At 39.2% G+C, this 21,803-nt stretch overlaps 1 protein-coding gene across 1 annotated transcript in view; it reads right to left on the bottom strand.

The window, feature by feature from the left end:
• Positions 1–1,889: 1,889 nt before the first annotated feature.
• Positions 1,890–21,803, bottom strand: part of LOC103464401 (zinc finger E-box-binding homeobox 2) — a 38,656-nt gene continuing 18,742 nt past the window's right edge. Inside the window, exons 2-8 of the mRNA XM_008408460.2 lie at positions 13,189–13,473; positions 10,958–11,167; positions 7,706–7,899; positions 7,434–7,545; positions 5,712–7,195; positions 5,414–5,597; positions 1,890–4,054 (exon numbers count right to left, since the gene is read on the bottom strand). Coding sequence (XP_008406682.2) covers positions 3,441–4,054; positions 5,414–5,597; positions 5,712–7,195; positions 7,434–7,545; positions 7,706–7,899; positions 10,958–11,167; positions 13,189–13,473 — 3,083 coding nt within the window. The 3' untranslated portion in view covers positions 1,890–3,440. The remainder of the gene's footprint in view (positions 4,055–5,413; positions 5,598–5,711; positions 7,196–7,433; positions 7,546–7,705; positions 7,900–10,957; positions 11,168–13,188; positions 13,474–21,803) is intronic.

Below are 21,803 nucleotides of genomic sequence, written 5' to 3'. Positions count from 1 at the left end.
TCAATGTCTTTAGTCTGCCTTAATGCCTTTTAAAGACTCATGCCAGTAAATTAAGCATAAACTAAATGCCAGGAAGGGCTTGCCAAACTCCACTGATCTTCACCTGTACTTCACAGATGTTGCTGAGAAATGAAACTTAAACTTGTGCTCGTTCAGACTGCATGTTGCTCATACAACTGGTATTTTTCCACCAGAAAAGTGCTGCAAATACAAAAAGTTGTACTTGTACAGTTCACTAAACACTGGTGATGCATGAAGTAAATGCATCTGATCCACATCACCCATTGCAGCAAGTTGATGCTACAGTTTATTTGTTTTTTCCTTTAACCTTTCATTAACCTAAAACTCAGCATATCACATATCAAAAGATGCCACACGGTGGTTTACAAGAGAAATTTAGTCACCATCGCTGAATCATCATGCAAATAGACAGAGCCACAAAAAACACAATGTAAGTAAGAACTCCCTGGTGATCGCTGATGGTTTACTGCTTTCAGTGATGGGAAACTGACTGGGCTGAGGTCACAGCGCCGCTTCAGCATGTCCCATACAAATGTCAGAGCTTGTTTTGAAAACTGAAAAAGCATTTGATTTTATTGGTGTTTTGAGGACTATTGAGATAATTCAGCGACGTAACTTTAAAAATGAGCAAAATTTATATCAACTTTGGCTTTTAAAGGTATGAAACCTACAGTGTTAAAATATAAATACATCGTAATTAGTCTTTCTATCACTTTTCAACTCAGTTAATTAATGATATAATATTTTTTGACCACATAAAACTCTTTTGAGGAAGTGGGATATGCCGTGTCATCTGTACAGCGTCTTACAGATTTTGATTATGCCTTATATAATAACGGTTTTCTTTAGTAAAACACTTTCTTTTTAACAGGAATATATTTGGCAATCCAAAAAAGAGACATACTGATATCGCTTGCTTCAGAGGACGTAAACGGGTAAAGACCAGACTACAGAGCTAATCTATCTGGTTAAAAACAAGAAAAAGGACAATTGTGCATAAGGGTTAAATCACCTATCTGGTCTATCAAGTAAGAAAATTATTTCTTTTTCTGCAGTTTTTACTTTTTTATGTGTCCATCAGTACAAAAAAATCAGCTGTTGTCTAAAGGTTAATGCAAATTCAGTAAACAATTAATTAATAAGCACCAGCCTCTCTAAACAATCCTCCTGCATGTTTGGCCACAATATGTGCTAAAAAGCACCACTGTTTTTTAGTGTCTGACCCAAATAAAAGAGAGAATGTTTGACTGCAGCTGTAACTTAATTGTATATCACCATTTCCACTTTCATTTCTTTAGCTAGACATGACTTGCTAGGTACAAAAAACTTATTTAAGTGTAATGAACTACACACAGGCTGTAAGGGTTTGGTGGACAGACAAGGTTTTGACAGCAACATCATGGTAATGCATGAACTGATTATGTGGTGAAAAGTGTGTTTTGTAAAACCATCAAGTATTTTGGTGGCACAGTTTTTCAAAGAAGCATGCTAATGCATGCCTGTGCACAGCACTGTGACAATGCCCTGTCCGAAATTACAGTTTCTGTCATAAGCAGTCACTATGGTAAATCACAGCCAGACTGAAAGCACCTAAGAGTTCGTTCACTCAGACAATTCTCCTGACTTCCTCCACCTCACAGGATAAATCACCTTTTAAATGTTTATTTGATAAAATTAAATTTAAGCTCCAGACTTTGATTTTGACCTGCATTATCTATTGTTTTTTTTTTTACAGTTCCCTCAACTTCAGACAACGGCTCCACTTCTGAATAGAATTTAAAGGGGGAAAAGTTGTAAAAGTATAATTTATGCTTTTAAGATCTTCTCCCTCTATAATATCTGGGTCTGAGATCATGAATCAGGACAAATTGTGCAAAAACTGTCATTTTTAATTAGAAAAATAAATGAAATACAAGAATTTCAAGACAAATTCTGTATATTTCTGTTACAAAAATGAAAATATATATACATATAAAAAGTTTATATAAAACTTGCATGAATGTGGGAAAAAAAAGACAGTTTAAAAAGAGACCCATAGAAAGGTGTGCAGCAACTGAGTGAATGTGAAACTTGTGTTTGCCTGTTCTTTTGCTGGAAGATAACAGGTGAGGAACTATGCAAGAATAGCATAGCAGTTGGTGTGTCTTTGGTGATACGTTCGCACACACACATATATTAACAAGAAGTATCTTTGGCACGCAGTATGCATGAGCGCTGCAAGCTTAGTCACACCTCATGCACCACCGTCTGCAAAGTTTCATCGTACGAAGGCTTTTTCGGATTACTCACAGTTGTCTGAGTACATCTGAGGCACTTTTCACGTTGACTACACCGCAGTCAGAAAGAGGAAGTTTAAAGCTGATCTATGCGCCCTGAATCTTGACCCTCTTGCCACACCTCGTCAAAAAAGCTTAAGTGTTTGACAAGTTAATGCTCCGTTACTGTAAAAATAGGCCAGAGCGCATGCAAATCATTACAAGAAATTGCAGATGTCTTTGGACCTGGTGAATTTGTGATAATCAAACAAACGGTAAAACGTTCCAAAAGGTATCTGATGCCTGAAGGGGAAAAACCCCCGGACACTATGTTTATCTTTTGCCCCCGTTAACATCTTATGCAAAGATGCAGAAATGACTGTCTTCCCAGTAAGGCAAACGCTTAAAAAGGTGCAGGGCACTGCTTTTTGCTTGAAGCATGAATAAACAGCTACCTTCCCGTTGTTCCTCTTTTTTTTGCTGCGTGTTTATAACATTTAACAGATGACTGACTGAGGCCACGGAGAACCGTTGTTCACCTGGCAATAAGTTATTATTTTTTGGGGGATTTCACAGCAAACAATGCAGTCAGCTCCAGTAAATATAATCAGTCAGGTGATTTGATTGAAGCAAATACTTACATGTCACAACAAAAATGTGGGATCTCACGTGAAATGGCAGAAGATAGAAAAGGTTTTGTGCACTTAATTAAGAGCAGAAATTATTTTTTTCAAGCTTTGGTCAGACATTAAATGAACACCAACATAACTGTTAAAGACAGAAAACGTTTGTTTTAAGATTAAAAACAAGTATGTACGAGTATTGTTTAATGTGCAATAGGGAGCAGCAAGCATTGAAGATTTATGTAATGCCACATCCGAAAATGTGACATAACTTTAGTTCAGTTAACCCATTTGGGTTAAAAAAAACCCAAACAAACAAAAACAAAACAATTGGAATAACACTGAAAGTAACTGAAGTCTATTGAACACGATAAAATACTGTCTTTTCCATTGACACAAATATAACTGGCATGGCTTCATCCATTTAAGGCCACAAAATCATTGGTGTTTTGTGCATTTTGTCGTAAAAAACAAGAAAAACACTCTGTTGCATATGTAGGAATATATAAAATTAAAAGTCTTAAAGCTTGATAAGGTCATGTTAAATTAATATTCTAGGTAATTCTGTTAAATCCATGTTCATTTCACATTTATCCAAGCCTCCATTCTGGTCCTCAGTGTCTCTGTCCCACATTTGGTTCTCTGTGATGTTAATATGATTTCCTGTTTCACAGTTAATAAGCTTATTTTGCAGTTCACTCTCCCCGGTGGGTGACCCTTCATTGGGGCTACTTTCCAGCTCCTCTGCTTCTTCCGACAAACCTTCATGCATTTTCCTAACTCTTTCCTCCTCTTCCTCCCCCTCTTTCAGGGTGTCCGCAGCTCCGTCCAGGCTGGAGTCGCTGAGGAAGGAGTGGGCCGTGTGTGGGTCGTCTGCAGACAGAGATTTGTCTTCACCCAGGCTGCCTAACAGACTGCTGCCGGCTCCCGGGGTGAGAGGCATGTCCTCGTGATCCTGGTCCAGATCCTGGTCTTTGCTGCAGTACGCGTAGCGGTGGTTCATGTGCTGGGAGTAAGAGCCCGAGTGGGAGAAGCGTTTGCCGCACTTGTCACATTGGTAGGGTTTCTCTCCGGAGTGCAGCCGGCTGTGCTCGATCAGGTGGTGCTTGTGCTTGAAGGCCTTGTTGCAGATCTTGCACTCATGAGGACGTTTGCCTGAAACAACACAAAAAAGTTGCCTCCATTTTAAAAAAAAAATGGATGCATTAGCTTTTTCAAAACAGATAAAGGGTTGAACCTTTAGTTTTTTTGAAAGCATAAAGTAGTTTTTAGTGAAAAACACTTTCTGAAAGAATTTGTGAAATTTCTGCTGATATTGGCATATCATCAAGTCAGGCTGTTACATAAACCATAAACACATACTTAAGCTCTCTACCCACTTGTGGTTTCATGCATGGGTTATGAGCTGGCTTATGATGCATACAACTGTTTAAAAATAAATTCAATATATCTTGGCTATTCTTGGACTTTAGAAGTAAGAGCACCTGCAAACAATGCTGCCTTTTCTTTTTTTTGCTTTGGTGAAGCTGCATATTTAATCAAGTATTTCTCTTCTTTGTTAACAATTAACGGAGCAAAGTTCAGAAAATGTAAAACAGTTCTTTCTGCAATTTTAAATAAGTATTGTAATAATCTAAAGCAGATATGGAATTTCACCTACAATCACACTAAACTTTTACTTGTGATAGCTTTAGATAAAAATGTTTAACCATTCTGCTGGAGATTAGACAGAAGCTTTAAACTTTATCTCAGAGGAGTTCATGATCAACTCAATGACTGCATGATTGTGCAACAAGCCCAAATCATCACCCATCCACCACTATGCTTAATAGTTGGTGTAGAGAGTTTGTGCTGATATGACTGGTTTTTGCTTAACATGTCTACTTAGGCCTCGTTTCCACTGAGCGGTACAACATAGGTGGGTGGGTGCGGTTCGGTACGAATTTTTGTGTTTTTAAAAGTAACCTATATATTCATACCAGTGGGTTTTTTTTTGTTTTTTGAAAGGAAATAGGTTTTGTCTGCTCAAAACACATTTTTTTAAAGATTTCTTACGGTAAAATTAGATGCAAATTTGGATATCTGATTTACACTGTCATATATATTTTTGAAGATTCCAAAATTCATTCTGCAAACAAGATACTTTTTCATTATTATTATTAATATTATTTTTTGGTAATTGTACGTCTATTAACTTTAACATCTAACATATTATTTGAGGTTAAAACAGAGCTATTGTTTTTTTTCCAGTTTCTCTGAACATGACACGATTTGGGATAAAATTCTGACCCAAGATGCTCCAGACCAGCAAAGTGCCAAATCTCCTGCCTTTAAAGAGTTGGACACGCTTAATGATGGCCAAGTTTATTAAATAACAACATCCGGCAGCTGTTTCCTCACTTGAATCCAATGGGAGTAGGAAAGGGATACTTAGTTTTTCTAATGACTGGATTGATAAGTCATTGAAGTTTTCTTTTCACCGGTGACTTTGCAGATGCAGTTTGTGCTACAGACCTGTGTGCTCGTATTTGTGTCGGAGAAGAGAACTGCTCTTCTGGAAGGTTTTTTCACAGATGTCACAAGCATAAAGCCCTTCTTCTGTTTTCTTTAACCTCTTCCTGCCTGGTCCTCCATCTCCTTCAAACCCCTCATCAGTCAAAGAGAGGTAGTCCAGAGCACTACGGTTTAACACCTCACCCTGTTAAAACAACAATTATACATCATGACATTGTTATTTTTTGGTTTGGAATAAAATACAATGTGCATTTTGTGCTTATCTTTCACATTTCGGTGAAAAGAAAGACATTCTCACCATAAAGCTTTGCCTCTCCTGGTAGATCTTTTTCAGCACAGCTTCTGCATTGGCCTCCATCATGTAGGCCATAGGAGAGAGAAACCTAGGACTGTTAGTTGCCTGACTGTACGGAGTTGGTATCATGCCCTCGTGAAGTGGAAGACCTACACCAGTTTGGCTGAATATGTTAAACCCATTGAATACTGAGCCTGGAAACACTGGAGCACCAGTGCTGCTGAGGATGGGGTACTGCTGAAGGGGCATATGTGAAGTTGGACTTGGTCTGCTTAGTTGGGTCCTAAGCTCTCTCCGTTCTCCTCTCCCTGAGATCCCATTAGGAGTTTTATTTCTTCCCTTCTGCTCTGACAGCTGCTTCGGTAGAGAGAGGTCCAGCGGTTCGTTCTGTGTGGACCATGGACTGCTAGCTTCTTTTTGAGGAGACAAGGTTTCAGGTGGACCGCTAGTGACGTCAATGCAGACAGGAGAATTGAAGCCAGAAGACGGAACTCTTTTCCTGCCTCTAGGGGATGACATCCCTGGGGACTGATGGCTTGGACTACCTTTATCCTGGCTGGACAGGTACATGCGAGAAGACAGTGCATCATGGCGGGGAGGAGGAGACGGCATTGCCACTAAAAGTTGTTGTGGGACAGATTGCCAGCTTGGCTTCTGTGAAGGGGACTTGTTTCCGGAGAACCCATTGGTTACTTCACTTGGTTTGGTGTTTTCTGCATGGAGAGCCGATCTGGGGAAGAATAAAGGTGGCGAGGAGAGGTCTTTCCTTCGAAAACTGTCAGTAGCTTCCACTGCTTCTCTGTTCATCTTACAGAGGCTGTGTTCATGCTGTAGAAGAACTGCCATGTTCGGGAAGGGCTGCAAGCACCAACGACACGTCACCCCAAATACACCTCTCTCTGATTCACCTGATCTCACCTCTCTTCTCCTGTCGGGCGATATCTTCCTCTCAAGCCCTCTTCCATTGTGGACCACCCTCCTCTCCTCTACCTCTTCCTTGTCTTGCTCTATCTTTACATCTCTGTGAAGCATCTCTTGCAGCATCTGGTCAAACTTGGTGCCAGAGTGAAGATAAGGCAACAGGGTCGTCCCTTTAATGATCCCGCTCCTCAGAGACAGCTCCGGTGAGCGATCCCACAGTCTGACTGTGTCAGACGTGCCCGGGAAGCTCTGATGGAAATCCTGCAGGGAATGATGGTGAGAATCTGCTGGTAAATGACCCAAGGACCTGATACTGTCCTGGTTTTGTAAAGCCAACAGCGAGCTGTGGTCACTACTGGATCTACCACCACCAGCAGAGGGAGATGTTGGAAGTGAGTGGTGGTAGGCGCTTTGACTGTGTCCGTTAAATGCTCCGCTGCCGCTCCCCAAGTTTCCCCCGACATGCCCTCCCCCACCGAGGCACTTTTTGCTGCTTAAATGAGAGCTGTAGGAACCGGAGTGGGAGAAACGCTTCTTGCAGTTGGAGCACTCATACGGCTTCTCACCTAAACACAGAGATGCCAAAGAGTGAGTTGAAAATACCTTCAGAGTGGGGTGTAATCTTTTTTTCCGTAATTATCTTGTCCCGCCGTGAATCACGTAAAGCTCATTCCTATTACACATCCATTTGGTTATAATTTCATACTGTATAATTCTGACAGTAAGTGACGGTTAGCAGTTCAGTGGAAACAATGGCGAAATGCAGGGTGAGTGGAGATGTTTTGATCTTATTTTGTATCTCACCACTGTGGATGCGAAGATGCTCTTTGAGGTGGTGTTTGTACTTGAATGCTTTCCCACACTCCAGACATTTGAACTTCCTCGTCTCCATGCTTTGGTCCAAACCGATGGCACTCTAGGATGACAGGAACATGTGATCAGCTTTAGACTATGAAAGGATTTAGAAAATATAAACAAAGTGCACAAAAATCACTACAATCTGCGGAAACTGTGAGATGCTTCACTGGTGTTCAAGACTTTCAGATTATTTGCATGTGTGTATGTGTGTGTATCACCTTGTCCTGGATTTGGTTATGAAGTGCTAGGTGCCGCTCCATCTGCGACCTAAGGGTGGCAGTGTATCCACAGAGCGGACAGACCATGTGGCCCCCCTCCCTCTCCTGGCAGTATTTGACATGGTCCCTCAAAGAGGCTCCTCGCGGATACATCCTGTGGCAGAACGGACAGGCCTGCTGGCTCCGTTCTTCATCTGCAGTCCGGAGAGAGACGGCATTTTAAGCGCACAGATTAACATTTCACATGTGCATTAAACATAACTATCGTTCTTTGGGGTTTTTTATTGCCTTTTCACCAACTGACTTATTTTCTTTTTTTTTTGCTTTGAAAACGGCTTTTTTCTCAATACGGGCTAAAAATGAAATATAAGCATTGTGCAATATTGCAAATTAATCATTCAAAATCAAGGCACCATAAGGATGTGCATGAAAGATGTGATACCAAAATGGCAATCCTTTTTAATATTTTAGGTGTCATAAATGTTGGCCCTTTCAAACAAGTCCTAAATGTCTAACAATGATATTCTCCAGGCTACAGTCCTGTGGTCTCGGGGCTCCTCTTTTTGTTTCCTTTCTTCTCTTCTTTTTGTTTTGCTTTAATGTGCAGTTTTAGCATTATTTCAAGATGGAGAGCTGTTAAAGTTGTGGTTAGATTAAATGAGCAGCAGGGAAACTATCTTCAGATCCCCACCACTGTCACAGATTTTAGATATACAATCCCTTGCAAAAGTATTAGTCCTCATTTAATCTGTCCAAACCTTTCAGCCATACATTTCAATGTATTTCATTGGAATTTTATATGGTGAATCCAGATAAAGTGGTGCATAATTGTGAAGTGGAAGTAAAAGTTGTGTGTATGTACATGATTTTTATTTATTTTAGAGGAATAAACAATGTAACAAACATTGCCTCCCTGAGTAAATATTACATCCTACTGCTGCAAAGCTTAAAATCTCTACTAGTATGTCTCTAATGGTTTTGCACAGGATGGGACTAATTCTGACCATTCGTCTCAGTAAAATAGCTCCTCTTCTCGAATGCATGAATATTCCCTAGTCATTTTCAAGTCTTTCTGAGGTGCTTTGACTTCGACTCGACCGATATGCTTTGATCTAAACAATTTTATTGCAGCACTGGCTGTATATTTGTCCGACTCAAAGATGAACCCCCACCCCAGTTTCAAGTCTTTTGTGGCCTTTAGCAGGTTTTCTTTATTTAGATCTGCACTTACCTCTACCTGTCCCTCCTCCGACCCTGAACAGAGTGATGCTGCCATCACCACATTTCATTAAGGAGGAGCGTTCAAAGTGGTGTGCAGAGTAATTTTTCTGCAACCGGGTTTTTTTGCATGCAAGTCAAAAACCTCCAGCTGTTGTCTTGTCTGATCAGAGCATTTCTTCCGTATGTTTGCTCTGACACATACGTGACTTTCCTCAAACTTTAAGTAAGAATTCTACAAATGCACCACTTTTCAGATATTTGTGTGTTAAAAAAAAAATCAACTGATTATTTTTTCATCTGCTTCACAATTTCATATAACAATCAATAATAAAACGCATTGAAATGTGTCGTTGTGGAGTGACAAAGTGTAAAAAAACAGTTAGGGCTGTAAATACTTCACTGTGACCAACATTTATTCTTCTGGACCAACATTAATATGTTCTGCTTTTAATGATGAGTTTGCACTGAGCTAACATATGACACTGTGGAAGATATCAAATTAAAGATATTGAATTGCTCATAGCTTTGCTAATTATCTCCCCGGTGAGAATCTTGTGGTTTTAAGTTTTAGTTCACCAATAAGTGGGGGCTTCACTCACCACCTATTTCAGCTGAGTTTTTTAGTAGAACTTCTCAGCCACAAAACCAGGATGATGAGGCCAGCACCCAACTCAGTGTGACTAATAAGTTAAAGGATGTCTGTGGTTGAAACAGCCAACAATTGCTTAAGAAATTAATAATCAATTATTATTAGTAATAATAATTATTTTAGAGTAATACATTTATCTGTTCAAATAAATTGATGTCAGATAACATTTTTGGATGCAGATATAAAATCTAACTCCATTTTGTTAAAGGTATAAAAAGTAGTAAAGCTGAGGTAAGGTAAAGTAACACACAATTAACTCAATAGCTTAAAAATACGGAAAATAGAAAGCTAAATTAATGAACACACCAAAATAGTGTTTTTCTAAGGATCAACTTCTGGAGAGAATGAATCCAGCTGAAAATCTGTGTAACTCACTTAAATACAACAGTTTTATTGAGTTGTGCTGCATTACAGCATAGAATAATTGTATTTAATTATGTTCTCTGAACATACGAATATTTCTTCATGTCGTGAAACCAACAGTTCCAACCGTACTGTCAGTCCTTGGGGTTTGCAAACATCACCAATTAAGAGTTATAACCACAAAATACTATTATTAAAATATTGTTTTCCAGATTTAATGATAAACAATACGATAATTAATCATCTTCAAATCCTGCGTAGATTAGATTAAAAAAACACAGCAAATTCAAACTGGTGGACCTAATTATTGTCTTTAAAATTCACAAACATTTTAGTAAAAAGAACAGTTTATACGTATCATTAAACGTCTAAAATTAAATTACACTTTTGCCCCCAAGCACAAGAATCTGGATATAAATTTCTCTTCTTAGCACCAGGTGTTCTTTTTAACTCAAATCTTCATTTTGCATGTTATGTTTTGTGTTCAAAGCACAGCTTGTGAATCAAAAATACATTTTTCATTAATGTGCTTTATGAGTAGGTATGTCTGACCTCCCATCTATTCTTCATGCAGAAACTGAACGTTAATCATATTTTTTGTGTTCTTTGTAGATAAAACACTGGACTGTAAGTTAGCATGGTATGGCACAATACCAAATATAAATATGACGTGTTTCATATAAAATAAAGAGAAAAAATAGTGGCTAAATTAAGTAATTTAATTTACTTTACTACCATTTGAATGAGTCACTTTTCCAGTACCTGATCGGTTCCTTAGTGAGCGAGAAGCAGTAAACAACGCAATATGTAAAATATAAAAAAAAACACTCATTTGGTTTTTCCGTTCTCTCAGAATTGCACAAGCATTTACGATCAGATAGTTGCATTATCACAACAGTTTTCTATCAGCCTGTGACTGTTTTTTTTTTCATTAGAAAACATTTTAAAAAGAAACCACCGACATCTAGCTGTTAAAAATGTTTAATCTAGCACCGCCGCAGCTTTCTCTGTCAGCGTACCTGCTCCTTCAGGTGAGCAGTGCTGAGCTCCTGGGGACCAGATGGCAGGCGGGAGCTCATCGTGCCTGCTACTCGGAGGGTAAGCAGCCGAAGTGCCGTTATGGTTCAGGTGGTCCAACACACCGGCTGAGGTTGAGGCCTTCCTCAGCTGAGCCACAAATTCATAATGGGCCAGATCCTCAAAAGCATTCTGGGCGTCTGAGCTCTTACCTGTCAGAAAAAGGAACAACGTTGCTAAATGCAACTGCTTTGCTGAAAGTCAGTCTATTAGTCTTGTTTTTTTTTTTGGTTTTTTTTGGAGAACAAGTTCTTAATAAAAGGGTTTTAAAAGTATTTTACAACTAAATTTAAATTGTGGGATGCATTGCTTTTATATTTCCCCTGTGTCAATACTTTGCAGAATCACGTTTACTGTAATTACATTTGCAAGGCTATTGGATGAGTCAGATTTGCACATCTAAAGACTGAATTTTTAAACTGTTCTTTCTTATAAAGTGGCTTAAGCTGGAAACTGGCGATTAAGTATTTTCACAAATTCTCAAATGGATATAGATCTGGACTTTGATTGTAGTTCTGGTTGTTTGTTCTCCTGCTAGACTGTGAACCTCTGCCTCATCTTATGCAGCTTCTAACCTGTTTTCTTCCAGAATTGTGTTGCATTTTGCTCCATCACTTTCCTACAATGTCTGACCAGCTACTAAAGAAAATGATCCCCCCAGCATGATGCTGCCATCCCCAGGGTTCACAGTGGGGAGTGTTTGTTTTTAATCACAGGCTGTTTTGTCTGCAGGCCAAAAAGTTTGATTTTGGTTTCATCCAGAGCAGCTCCTTACACTGATTTCCTTTGTCCCATGATTGGGTTATTTAAAACTTTAAACATAACTTCGTACAGCTTCCTTTTGAACATTCTTTATTTTAGATGCTCTTTCATAAAGGCCTGGTTTTGGGAACTCGTTCTGCTGTGTTCTTGGTATTTATGTTGCTCTTTGTTCACCAACGAACCTCTGAGGCTTTTACAGAACTGGACTATTTTTACTAATTAGTTTATTTTTAAAGGCAGTAGTTCTCACTGTATTTTATTTAAGGGTTTCAGAGTAACGCTGAATAAAAATGCATATTGTTTTATTATTAGCAAAAAATGTAAGAAAGCTATGTTTTCTACAGTGTTGTGACACTTTGTGATAATCTGTCACATAAATCCTGTGAAGATATTGAACTTTCTGGCTGCTCTGTGACAAAATGGGAGAAACTTCAGGGGTCTGTGAAAACTTTTGCAACACCACTGTACTACTTTCATTTGTGGCTGAACTACAAAGGTTTCTGAAGTCAGCGTTCTTGTTGATTAAGTATGACTGAGCTTTGGGTGCAGTTGTGTTTTCCATTAATTTGTTATACGCTTTAAAGTGTTCGCTCAGTGTTTGCGCGAGTTTCCACGCTTTGTTCATGCATGCATGAGCAAAAGCAATCTTGTGGGTGTGCGTGAGGCTAAATCGCAAAAAACCCCCCCCAAAAAAAACGCCACTGTGCAAGTGAATCTATCGGGATTGAATTGTTTACATAAAGATTGACAGATGAAATATTAAAATCATGAAGCTTGTTGGCCAGATATCAAGTTAGATTTAAAGAATTCCTTCTCACTCGTACCCCTGAGTGCAGTGACAGGCGGGCAGAGAGACAAAGCCACTGATGTTCGTGGAGAAGCAAGGGCGCCTCCTATCATGGCTCAAGCCAATCAACTCTCCCCATGGTGACTTTGAGGAAGATTTTTCAAATGTTTGCAGATGTTGGCATATTTTGAGCCATTTTTATGTGGTGAGGGGAAGAGCCTGTGTGGTTGAGTGTTGTAAAAACTCAGCTTCGCCTTCATCAGGCAGGACCAAATCACACGAGGCGAGGGAGCTAAGTGATTGTTAGTAGGCAAGCCGAGCGAGAGCCTTTGATCTGCGCTAAATAAAAGAGAAAGCCTCACGTTGTGTAGTGCTGATTTCAGTACCGTAACGTCACCTCTTTGATGCATGGAAATATGGTGACTTTGTGTGGGATGAGTTCTTTTGTCATGCTTTCAGAAAGAAGCCTTTTCAAAGAGAAAAGTGAAAAAGCAACAACTCGTAGGGAAGGCATGGTTTCAAAAGGAGTTGATATGAAGGTGAGAATGGCCCTTTGTTGCATCAGAAAAACACTAACTTGTTTACATATACAGTAGAGCCATTTTACTGCAGCTTAGGACTTACAGTACATCCTCAGTGGTTCTTGGTCCCCCTCCCTGTCGGCGGACGCGTAGGTGGCGTCCTCCTCAGCCGGGGCCTCTGGCTCCACCTGGCCCCAGCAGATCCTGCTGCCAGGGCTGAGGCCGAGCGGCCGGGTGGAGTGGGCAGGGCTGCTGGGCTCCTCCGTCACCTCGCTGGGTGTCAGGCTCGTCTTGTCCAGGCTCTCGTGGCAGTCCTGGGGCTCCAGGCTCCACAAGCCCACCTCATCGTCTTCCTCCGAACCCAGAGAGCTGACCTGCTCAGCGTCCACTGTGAAGGGAAATGATTAGAAACCTGAGAAGATGAGACAGAAACTTTAAACACAGGAGTCTTTTAGGAATGTAGCGAAAGGAAAACATGCTCATTTATCTTTCTGTGTGATTAATAAGTTATAGTATTTCGTTCTGTGTTGAATAAAGACATGCAGTCGAGCATGTGTGTTCAACCTTTTTTTGAAATAAAACTGAATGCACTGGCTCACAGGATTGAGTTCTTAAATATAGTTTTAAACAAGATACATAAATTAACTATTTATTTCCGAAAGAGTTTTTCCAAGTCAGAGAAGAAATAGACAAACACACACAAAAAAAACCAGGGAGAACACAAAATATATGTACATCTTAAATAGTAGAAATTATATTCACTTATCTTTGTCCTATGTAAATTTAGCACATTTCAAATATGCTTTTATGATCAGTAGGTGTAATGTGCAAAATAACAATAAATACAATTAAAATAATTGTTTTTAGTTTACAAAAATAACAGTTTCTTAAAATAAACAGTTTTTTAAAGTATAAATTCAAGATTCCAATCTGAAAACTTCAATGTCAGATTTAGGATTTGCCTTGTGAATTTGAATTATCGTAATTCAAATTCTTTTCCTTTCACAATCTTCTCAAACAAATAAATTAATGTCCAGGTTTTGATTCTAATGCATAAACACCACTGCACATAGAGTTATAATTAATTAGTTTTTAAAGACGTTCCTCTATTTACTGTGGTTTGATTTTTACGGTGATCTCTATGGAAATGAATAAAAAATGCATATATATATATATATATATATATATTCTTTATTTGTAAATGTTAAGTAAAAACATTTTATAGCACCATTACAGAGAACTGCGTATTTTCATTTTGACAATGCAGTAAAAAGTAAACATGAAGCGCTGTAAGGTAAAGAGTTTCCCTCCTCCAGTCCCCGCTCAGGCTGCTGCGGCAGTGAAAAGGCGAATTCGTTTTTCCCACGGCAGAGACAATAAATGACAATCACAAACACATGGCTGGGATTTCAGCTTTAGGACTCTATTCCCAATGCTTCTTCTTCTTTTTCCTTTTTAGAAGGCTCTTTTTTCTCCTCTCTCTGATTAGTGATATCTAATTTCAACAAAGTAAGAACAATTTAAGAGCACAAATGGGACACTTTCAAATGAATTATGATTATTTTGATTCTACCCTATTTTTTTTATTTTTCTTTTCACACCACTTCATAACTTTTCTTCTTAAATTTGAAGAAAAGCATAAAATAAATGTTACACTGTTTATATATTTGCAGAAACTGTAAAAAAAAAACTGTTTTGTGGATGGGGAGACACAAAGTGTTATGATAAATTTGCTTTCTACTTTTCCAGTAAAGCTCGCTGCTCTCATTGTTTCAAAAGTCAAGCGTCTTGCACAACAAGGTACCTAATGCAAAGCCACTCTCATCAGCTTCACTTACGGATGACAGGCCCACTCACACACACGCAGCATGTACAGTCAGTCCAATACTGAAAGAGCAACAGGGGTCCCGCTGCCACAGAGGGGGCGGCCCACCATCACAAACACTGAAAAACACTCTGAACTCAGCATGTGCAATTATTTTCTCTGATTAGCTAATCTCAAAATTAACTCCTACATGTGTTTCAGTTTGTATCAGCTCCTTCTCCTCTGCCCCAGTCTCATTAAACCACCCGTATGAACCACACTCATGCTAGGTTGTGATTCAACCAAGGCCACTCAGCCAGAGCGCACTCCTCGGAGTGTGCTTACATAGGAAAGAATGACTTGTTCCTGCGAGGGCTGAAATTGGTCATCAGCTGTGCTGTACTGTGACTGGACGACCGTACAATGTTATGTGATGGTGTAAAAGTCAACCCACGAGCCCCCCGTGGGAATTTCTTGGGATAGTCGGATAGAGCAAGAGGAAAATCTGTTGCTGATTAGCGTCAAATTGGCTTTAATTTTCTCTCTCATGACAGTGAGTGACGCTGAGTCCACATGGGATGTCATTAAATAGCACACAGCTGGGATGGCTTTCATTATCTGGTACACTGATTTATTTGTACACCAGCAGCATTCTTCAAATAAAGTTTTTGTAGTTGGACCAGGACAGCTCAACTCAAAGGTTTTAAAAGGTTACCGGTTTAGCTGTTGAACATGATGGCATTTATTAATAACGTTTTACAAGAAATCAGCTTTGAAGCAGTAATTGATTATTAAACACTCAGATTTTTTTTTGTTTTGGATTGCCCCTAAAACACAGTGCAGATGCAAGCAGAAGGCAGAGAAAATAAACAGGGCATCTCTGGTAAACGTCTCTGTTATTTACACTTTATAACTGCGCTATATGAGGATGTTTGGCCACGTCTCCAAGGGAAAGAACGTAACACAAATTCCCCTTCTGCCTCAAACAGCCTAAAACCTGACGCTAAGTAGGTTAACGTTTAGCTGCATGTCTACATTTAATTCCTTTATTATTGTATCTTTGCAACGGCTTCAACATTTGTGGCCTAATTTAATTCCCAATACTTTAGGCTACATGAAAGCAAACATTATAATGCAAAGATTAGACTGCAAATATTTATGTTCAGCATTAATTAATCCATAAAAACTAAGCACAATACTTGGAAAAGGTTTCAGTCATTCATGATCGCAGACCTGATTCTCCTTCTTGAAATAAGGCTTGACAGGGAAGTTTTACATCTGCTGATAACCAGTTTCACAAGTTGAACCTTTGTACAGAAAAGGCTGCTAGTCTCAGAGTGGTTTTACATTAAGAACCACCTTTCTGTGCCCACTGCATGCTCTACAAGCTGCTGAGCCAGCAGCTCTAGGAGGTACCTGAAGATCACGGACTACCCAAGCAGCCTAATCATAAAGAATTTAAAAATCAGGCTTCCTATTCAAGTTATTAATAATATATCATACGCTGTAGCTTTATTGATGTAAGTGGCACTTGGATTGTCTGTTTAACTTGATACCTGCTTGTCAGGACTGTCGCTACCGCAGCCAAATGACTGCAAATACTCAACAGAACAAACAAAAAAGATCATTTTTTCTTTAAAATATTTTGTCCAATGTATCAATTTGACAAATAAAACAAGACACAACCTTTAAATCTACATAGTAAAAAACAAAAAAAACCATGAAGCATATACACTGTGATTTACGATTTTAGAATAGAATAGAAACCGCCTTTTTTGTCGCACAAAGGGGACAATACAATTTAATTAAAATAATTTATGGTACTCATTTTAAAGACAAAAACACTACAGTCTGAATGCACTGTGCAAACTGTATCTTATTTTTTTTTCATTTTCTGACATGTTATAAGCAGGACAATTGAGAAATGTATTAACTTTGTTAACCGCTGCTTGCGGAAGCGCTACTGGAAGCCCTCTGTGTTACGCTCTGCAGAGAGAAATTAGACAGCTGCATGTTTTTTTCTTTTAAAATACAGCCATTGTTTGACTCTGACTGCTTCAGTCATCTCTAATAATAAAACAGCGATTTATGCCTGAAACAATTTGACGAGTAGTTTTATTTTTCCGACAGCATCAACACAGCAGATGGACTTCACAATAAGCACCTTATGTATATATGCTGCGCTCTGCTACGTTTAATTATTTACAGTATTACCTTTGCTCTTAAAAACACAATAGTGTGAATGTTCACTACATTCAGTGTTCTGACTCCAGACAACAAATTGCTATAGAAAATATACAATAAAGTGTGGTTTAAAAATGTGTCAAATTTGTTAGCTGCTGCTTGCCCAAACACTGGTGGCTGCACTTGGTGAAATGCTCCAGAAACAGAAATTAGGCCGTTACATCATTTTTTATTTAATTTACAAGTCTTGATTGACTCCTTTGAAGTATTTCCGACAGTGAAAACATCATGTTTGTTTAACTGAAATTACTGTCACCAGCTAAAAACGTAACTAAATTTGATGTGTTTTCCTTATTTATTTCACTTATTAAAATAATTTCACCGATACTTAAAGCCCCCTCAAGACAAAGACAAAAATGTGCAGAAAATAAGATGTACGATGCAGTAAAACCAGTTAACGTTTCCAACATTTTTTTTTTCCTAAATTTTGACGAGCAATGAATGTGCACACAGCAATCATAAGTTCCTATGTTCATATCCTTCCTTGGCCATCTTAGTGTTTGCAAGCAAAGGGCTGCTTGCAGAAGTGCAGAGTGTGTTTGGGGCGATGGACCCGCACACTGTGAGAGAGTCTGAAGAGTGTGTAACTTATTGGAATCCAGTGCAGTAGAAAACGGTGTGCTGGAGTTGCGCATGCAATGTAATGTGTGTGGGAAGCTCATGAGTCATAGCCAGACAGTAATAACTGAAGTGTGCTGCATCATGCTAGACAATGTCGATCGATCTGGGGGTTGTTTCTGATCATTTGACAACAACAGCGACTTCAGATTAAACACTCCAACAAAAAGTTTGATCCGTCTCCTCCTTTCCCCCCCTTGTGTTTGAAACCAAACATGTTGAAGAATTATAACATGTCCAACAGAAACAAGCCCACTTAAAGCAGTAAAGTAGTTTTCTTATGAAAATAAACACTGTCTTTTCTTGTTATGTATTTGTGTGTGATCAGCACGGCGTCTAATCTGAAAATCTGTTGAGCAAAGTGCTTTTTTCTTTTTTTTTTTGATTATTTACATATCTGAGTCAGAGTTCCAAAAACAGAGGTGACCAAACCAGAAGTAAGTTCATGTGTGGCAATCATAAATACCAATTACATAAATGAGTTAGGCATATGAAGAAAGAGAGAAACGACGCAAATACAACCTTTTTTTCTAAAAGTGCAAATCCACATTGGTGCTGGCCTAATTTGGCTCTTGTTTATGTACCAGAGGGCATCTGACTGTACAGCAACATGCGGGGCTGCAGTTTATTTTACGATGCACACATGTGATTCGGTATTGGCTCAGTAATTATGCGGCTAAATGGTAAAAGCAGGCAATAATTACCTTGGAATTACCTTGTTTGTTTCTTTTGGTTTTAAAAGGCAACAAACAAGGTTAGGCTCTAGCTTACCACACGGTGCCACTGATCCCATTCTGCTTATTTTTTAACAAATGAAAAAAATATGCACCATGAGCGTTGCAATACAGTCTATAAAGCGCTAAGGATGGAAGTGAACCTATATATGATCCTGACAGAGGATGAAACCAACCAGACAATGTCTACAAATACAAATAAATCCAGAGCAAAACATTGTTTTGGGAATTTTAGAGGTAAGAAACACATCCAATCAAAAACTGCTACTTCTTAAAGTGTCTTTTTTTTTATTTCAAACCAAATAATATGTTGATTTTATTCGACAACAAAATAATAAACTTTTACACATTTTTAAATAAATTCTGAATTCTGTTACGTAACATCGAAAGACTTCAAGTTAGATCAACAATTTAAATGCATTTCTTTGATTATGACACTGAGAGTTTTTGCATCAAATCATTACTGATGTTTTCACAACACATGGAAGAAGGAACGTATGTGGTTATCTTTTTGTGTTACTGTTCTAGAAAATACATGTGACACACATTGCAACACGTAGATGATTAGCATAAATACAAATTTATTGCACTGTACTGTAGATTTTTATTTACTTCTATTCATTGTAGTAGGCTAGTATTTTGTATTTTAACCTGTTTTCTATGTTAGTCAGAGAATGTTTTTACTGGCGATGATTTGACATGTTTCAGCAGAGACACAATGCTATTTTGAACTCAATAAATAACCACATGGGGGTCACCGACACCCACATGCTACACAGAATGACAGAGCAGGAAGATGAGCGTAAAATCATTTTTTTACAGTACCTATGTGAGCGGTTCAGAGATGAGCTATGTCCACATTCATTCCTGTTGACAGCGATCATTTCCCTTTCTAGCGCACGGCAGAAATCAAACATGTCATTTAAGAAATTCTGGCGGTGGCAGCAGCTCCCCTACTCATACCTGCTCTGTGACTTTTCATATAATGAGTCAGGGAAGGACCGCAACTGAAAGCAAACACCTCCCACCTGATCTTCATCTCAGCAGCGGCAAGTCAGTGACACAGAGAGGCGCTCGAGGTGATGGCGCCTTTTGATTTTGGCACTTTGGGCAGCTCTGCTTTGGTCTTTACCTGCTTTAACAGGAAGAGTGAAAGAGCAGATGATTCAGAAGTGCCAGTCAGGCTTATTCATGATGGTGGGGCGCCTAATGCTCTGAAGATTCCCTGGGGAAAATGAAAATTGTGCTTGAAATCAGGTGAGGGGAAATTTACAAATTGGAAAAAAAAAAAAAAGCATGATGGACTTTCTGAACACTATTTTCCAGTTTTCTTCAGCACGTTTTGCATTAAATAGGATCATTATGCCCACTTAACAAAAACAGAATAATTGTCAAATTATACAAAAGTGCACAAATACGCTAAAGAGAAAGTTTAAGTTCAGCAGGCTTAAAGCTGTTTGGCAGTGAGGCACACACATACAAGCACACGCACACAGGCAAACACGGAGACGTTTCGCAGACGGCTTCTGGTGAGAGTCTGAGACTGAAAGTGTAACGCTGCGATGGAGACTATCAAGGTTATTTCAGAGAGGAGGAAGACGCTGAAATGTGATTTTGTGATTCTGCATGCTCGCTACGCTTCTAGTTTCAGCCTTGTGTATGCTGGGGGGGAACAAAGTGGTTGAAGAAACTCACTGGGAGCGTAAGGAGCGAGAGACAGGGAGAGACAAAGTCAAATTTGTTGCAAGAAAATTGGATAAGAGCGCAGCAGAAGAATGAAGGAAAACAGACAGAAAGAAACAGTAACAAACTGTCGTCCGGCTGATGTCAAACTGTGAAAAGCATGGCGCAGAGGGAAATTCCCTCAACACAAATACACACCGAGATGTGAAGAAAAACAAACAAACATGATGTGTTGGCAAAATTAGAAGCACCGCTGTCTTGTCGATGCACAATGCCATCAAGCACAACATGAATAACTTTGTGTGTGTGTGTGTGTGTGTGTGTGTGTGCGTGCGTGTGAGTGTGTGTGTGTGTGCGTGCGCACGAGAAGCTTTAGGAGAATCTGCTCCCACAGCAGAAGAAGAAGAAAAAGAAGATAAAGAAGAAGAAGAAGAAGAAGAAGACACAGCCCTTAAGATGTCCCTCTCATTAGGAGGCACCACCCTGTCAGAGCATTTCGACAAACACCACAGAGACGCAGTGACATCTGTACACTCAGCTAAAGAAATAAACTCATACTGATTAAAGCTTTGCGATGACATCAGAGCAAATAAATCTGCACATTAAGCAGTCATCTTTAAACTGTGAAAGCAAAGTGGTAGTACCGAAACCATTTCATCTTTGTTCAGCTCGTATTTAAGAGTTCTATTCAATTAGGGCCTTTATGACACAAAGTTAAAACCCATTTCCTCATTTTATTAGCTTCAAAGCCACCAACGCACTCACCGATACACACAAAATTGATTTGTCAACAAGTAATGCTTTTAGTGGGGGCTTTTGCGGATGTTAGTTTCAGTTTTCACATCTGATTCTTTTTATTGAAGACGCTCGCCAATTAACAAACGCTGCCCCCAGAGAAGACGGCTGCGTTCGAAGTGCAGAGACATTTGAAAAAATCAATTGGTATCTGCTCGACTGATCTGCTGCTTTCTATCTCCATGTCACATCACTGCACATAGCAGTGAACCACACATATGCTTCGTGGAAAGTTGCCCCGATGCGACTTCAAAAGTCTGACAGATTAAAAACTGACAGCAAAACAAGCCGAAAGACCGTACAGTAAAAACCACCACAGATACAGTTAGAATGGAGTTCCAACTTACTGTACAGCCTTCTTCTACTGGGAGAGGCAAGTCCTCCTCATGATGACACTGAGATGACAACAGCTTGTCTGCTTTTCCCACCCGTCTGCAAGTATCTTCACCTTTAACTAGTGTCTGTAAAAAACCTTTCCTTTAGAAAATCTCAAGAGCCTAATCGCCTCCTACTCGCGTTACTCAAGCATACTGAGAATCTCGTCCAGGTTATAAATAATGCACAGAATTAGCAAATGGGTTAAGTGGTATTGAGTTCAGACTGCAGCACACTTAAAATATTCCTATATTTCCACATAGATCCAATAGTTGGTTGATTGTTTTTTATATGAACAGGAGGCAGGAAGAAATATAATACCGAAAATGGACAAAGACAGGAAATGTCTGACAGCGTCATGGTCTAGACCTGTAATCGTACCAAAAAGGTGCACCGGTGAAGCAATAAGAGCACTGAAACTCACTGGGAGACACAGCACAATATATTTCTCACCCATTCTATCTT

This window comes from Poecilia reticulata, chromosome 5, assembly GCF_904066995.2.
Source record: "Poecilia reticulata chromosome 5, P_reticulata-male-v2, whole genome shotgun sequence".
NCBI classification, from domain to species: Eukaryota; Metazoa; Chordata; class Actinopteri; order Cyprinodontiformes; family Poeciliidae; genus Poecilia; species Poecilia reticulata.
This window is presented reverse-complemented; position numbering and strand designations above follow the sequence as displayed.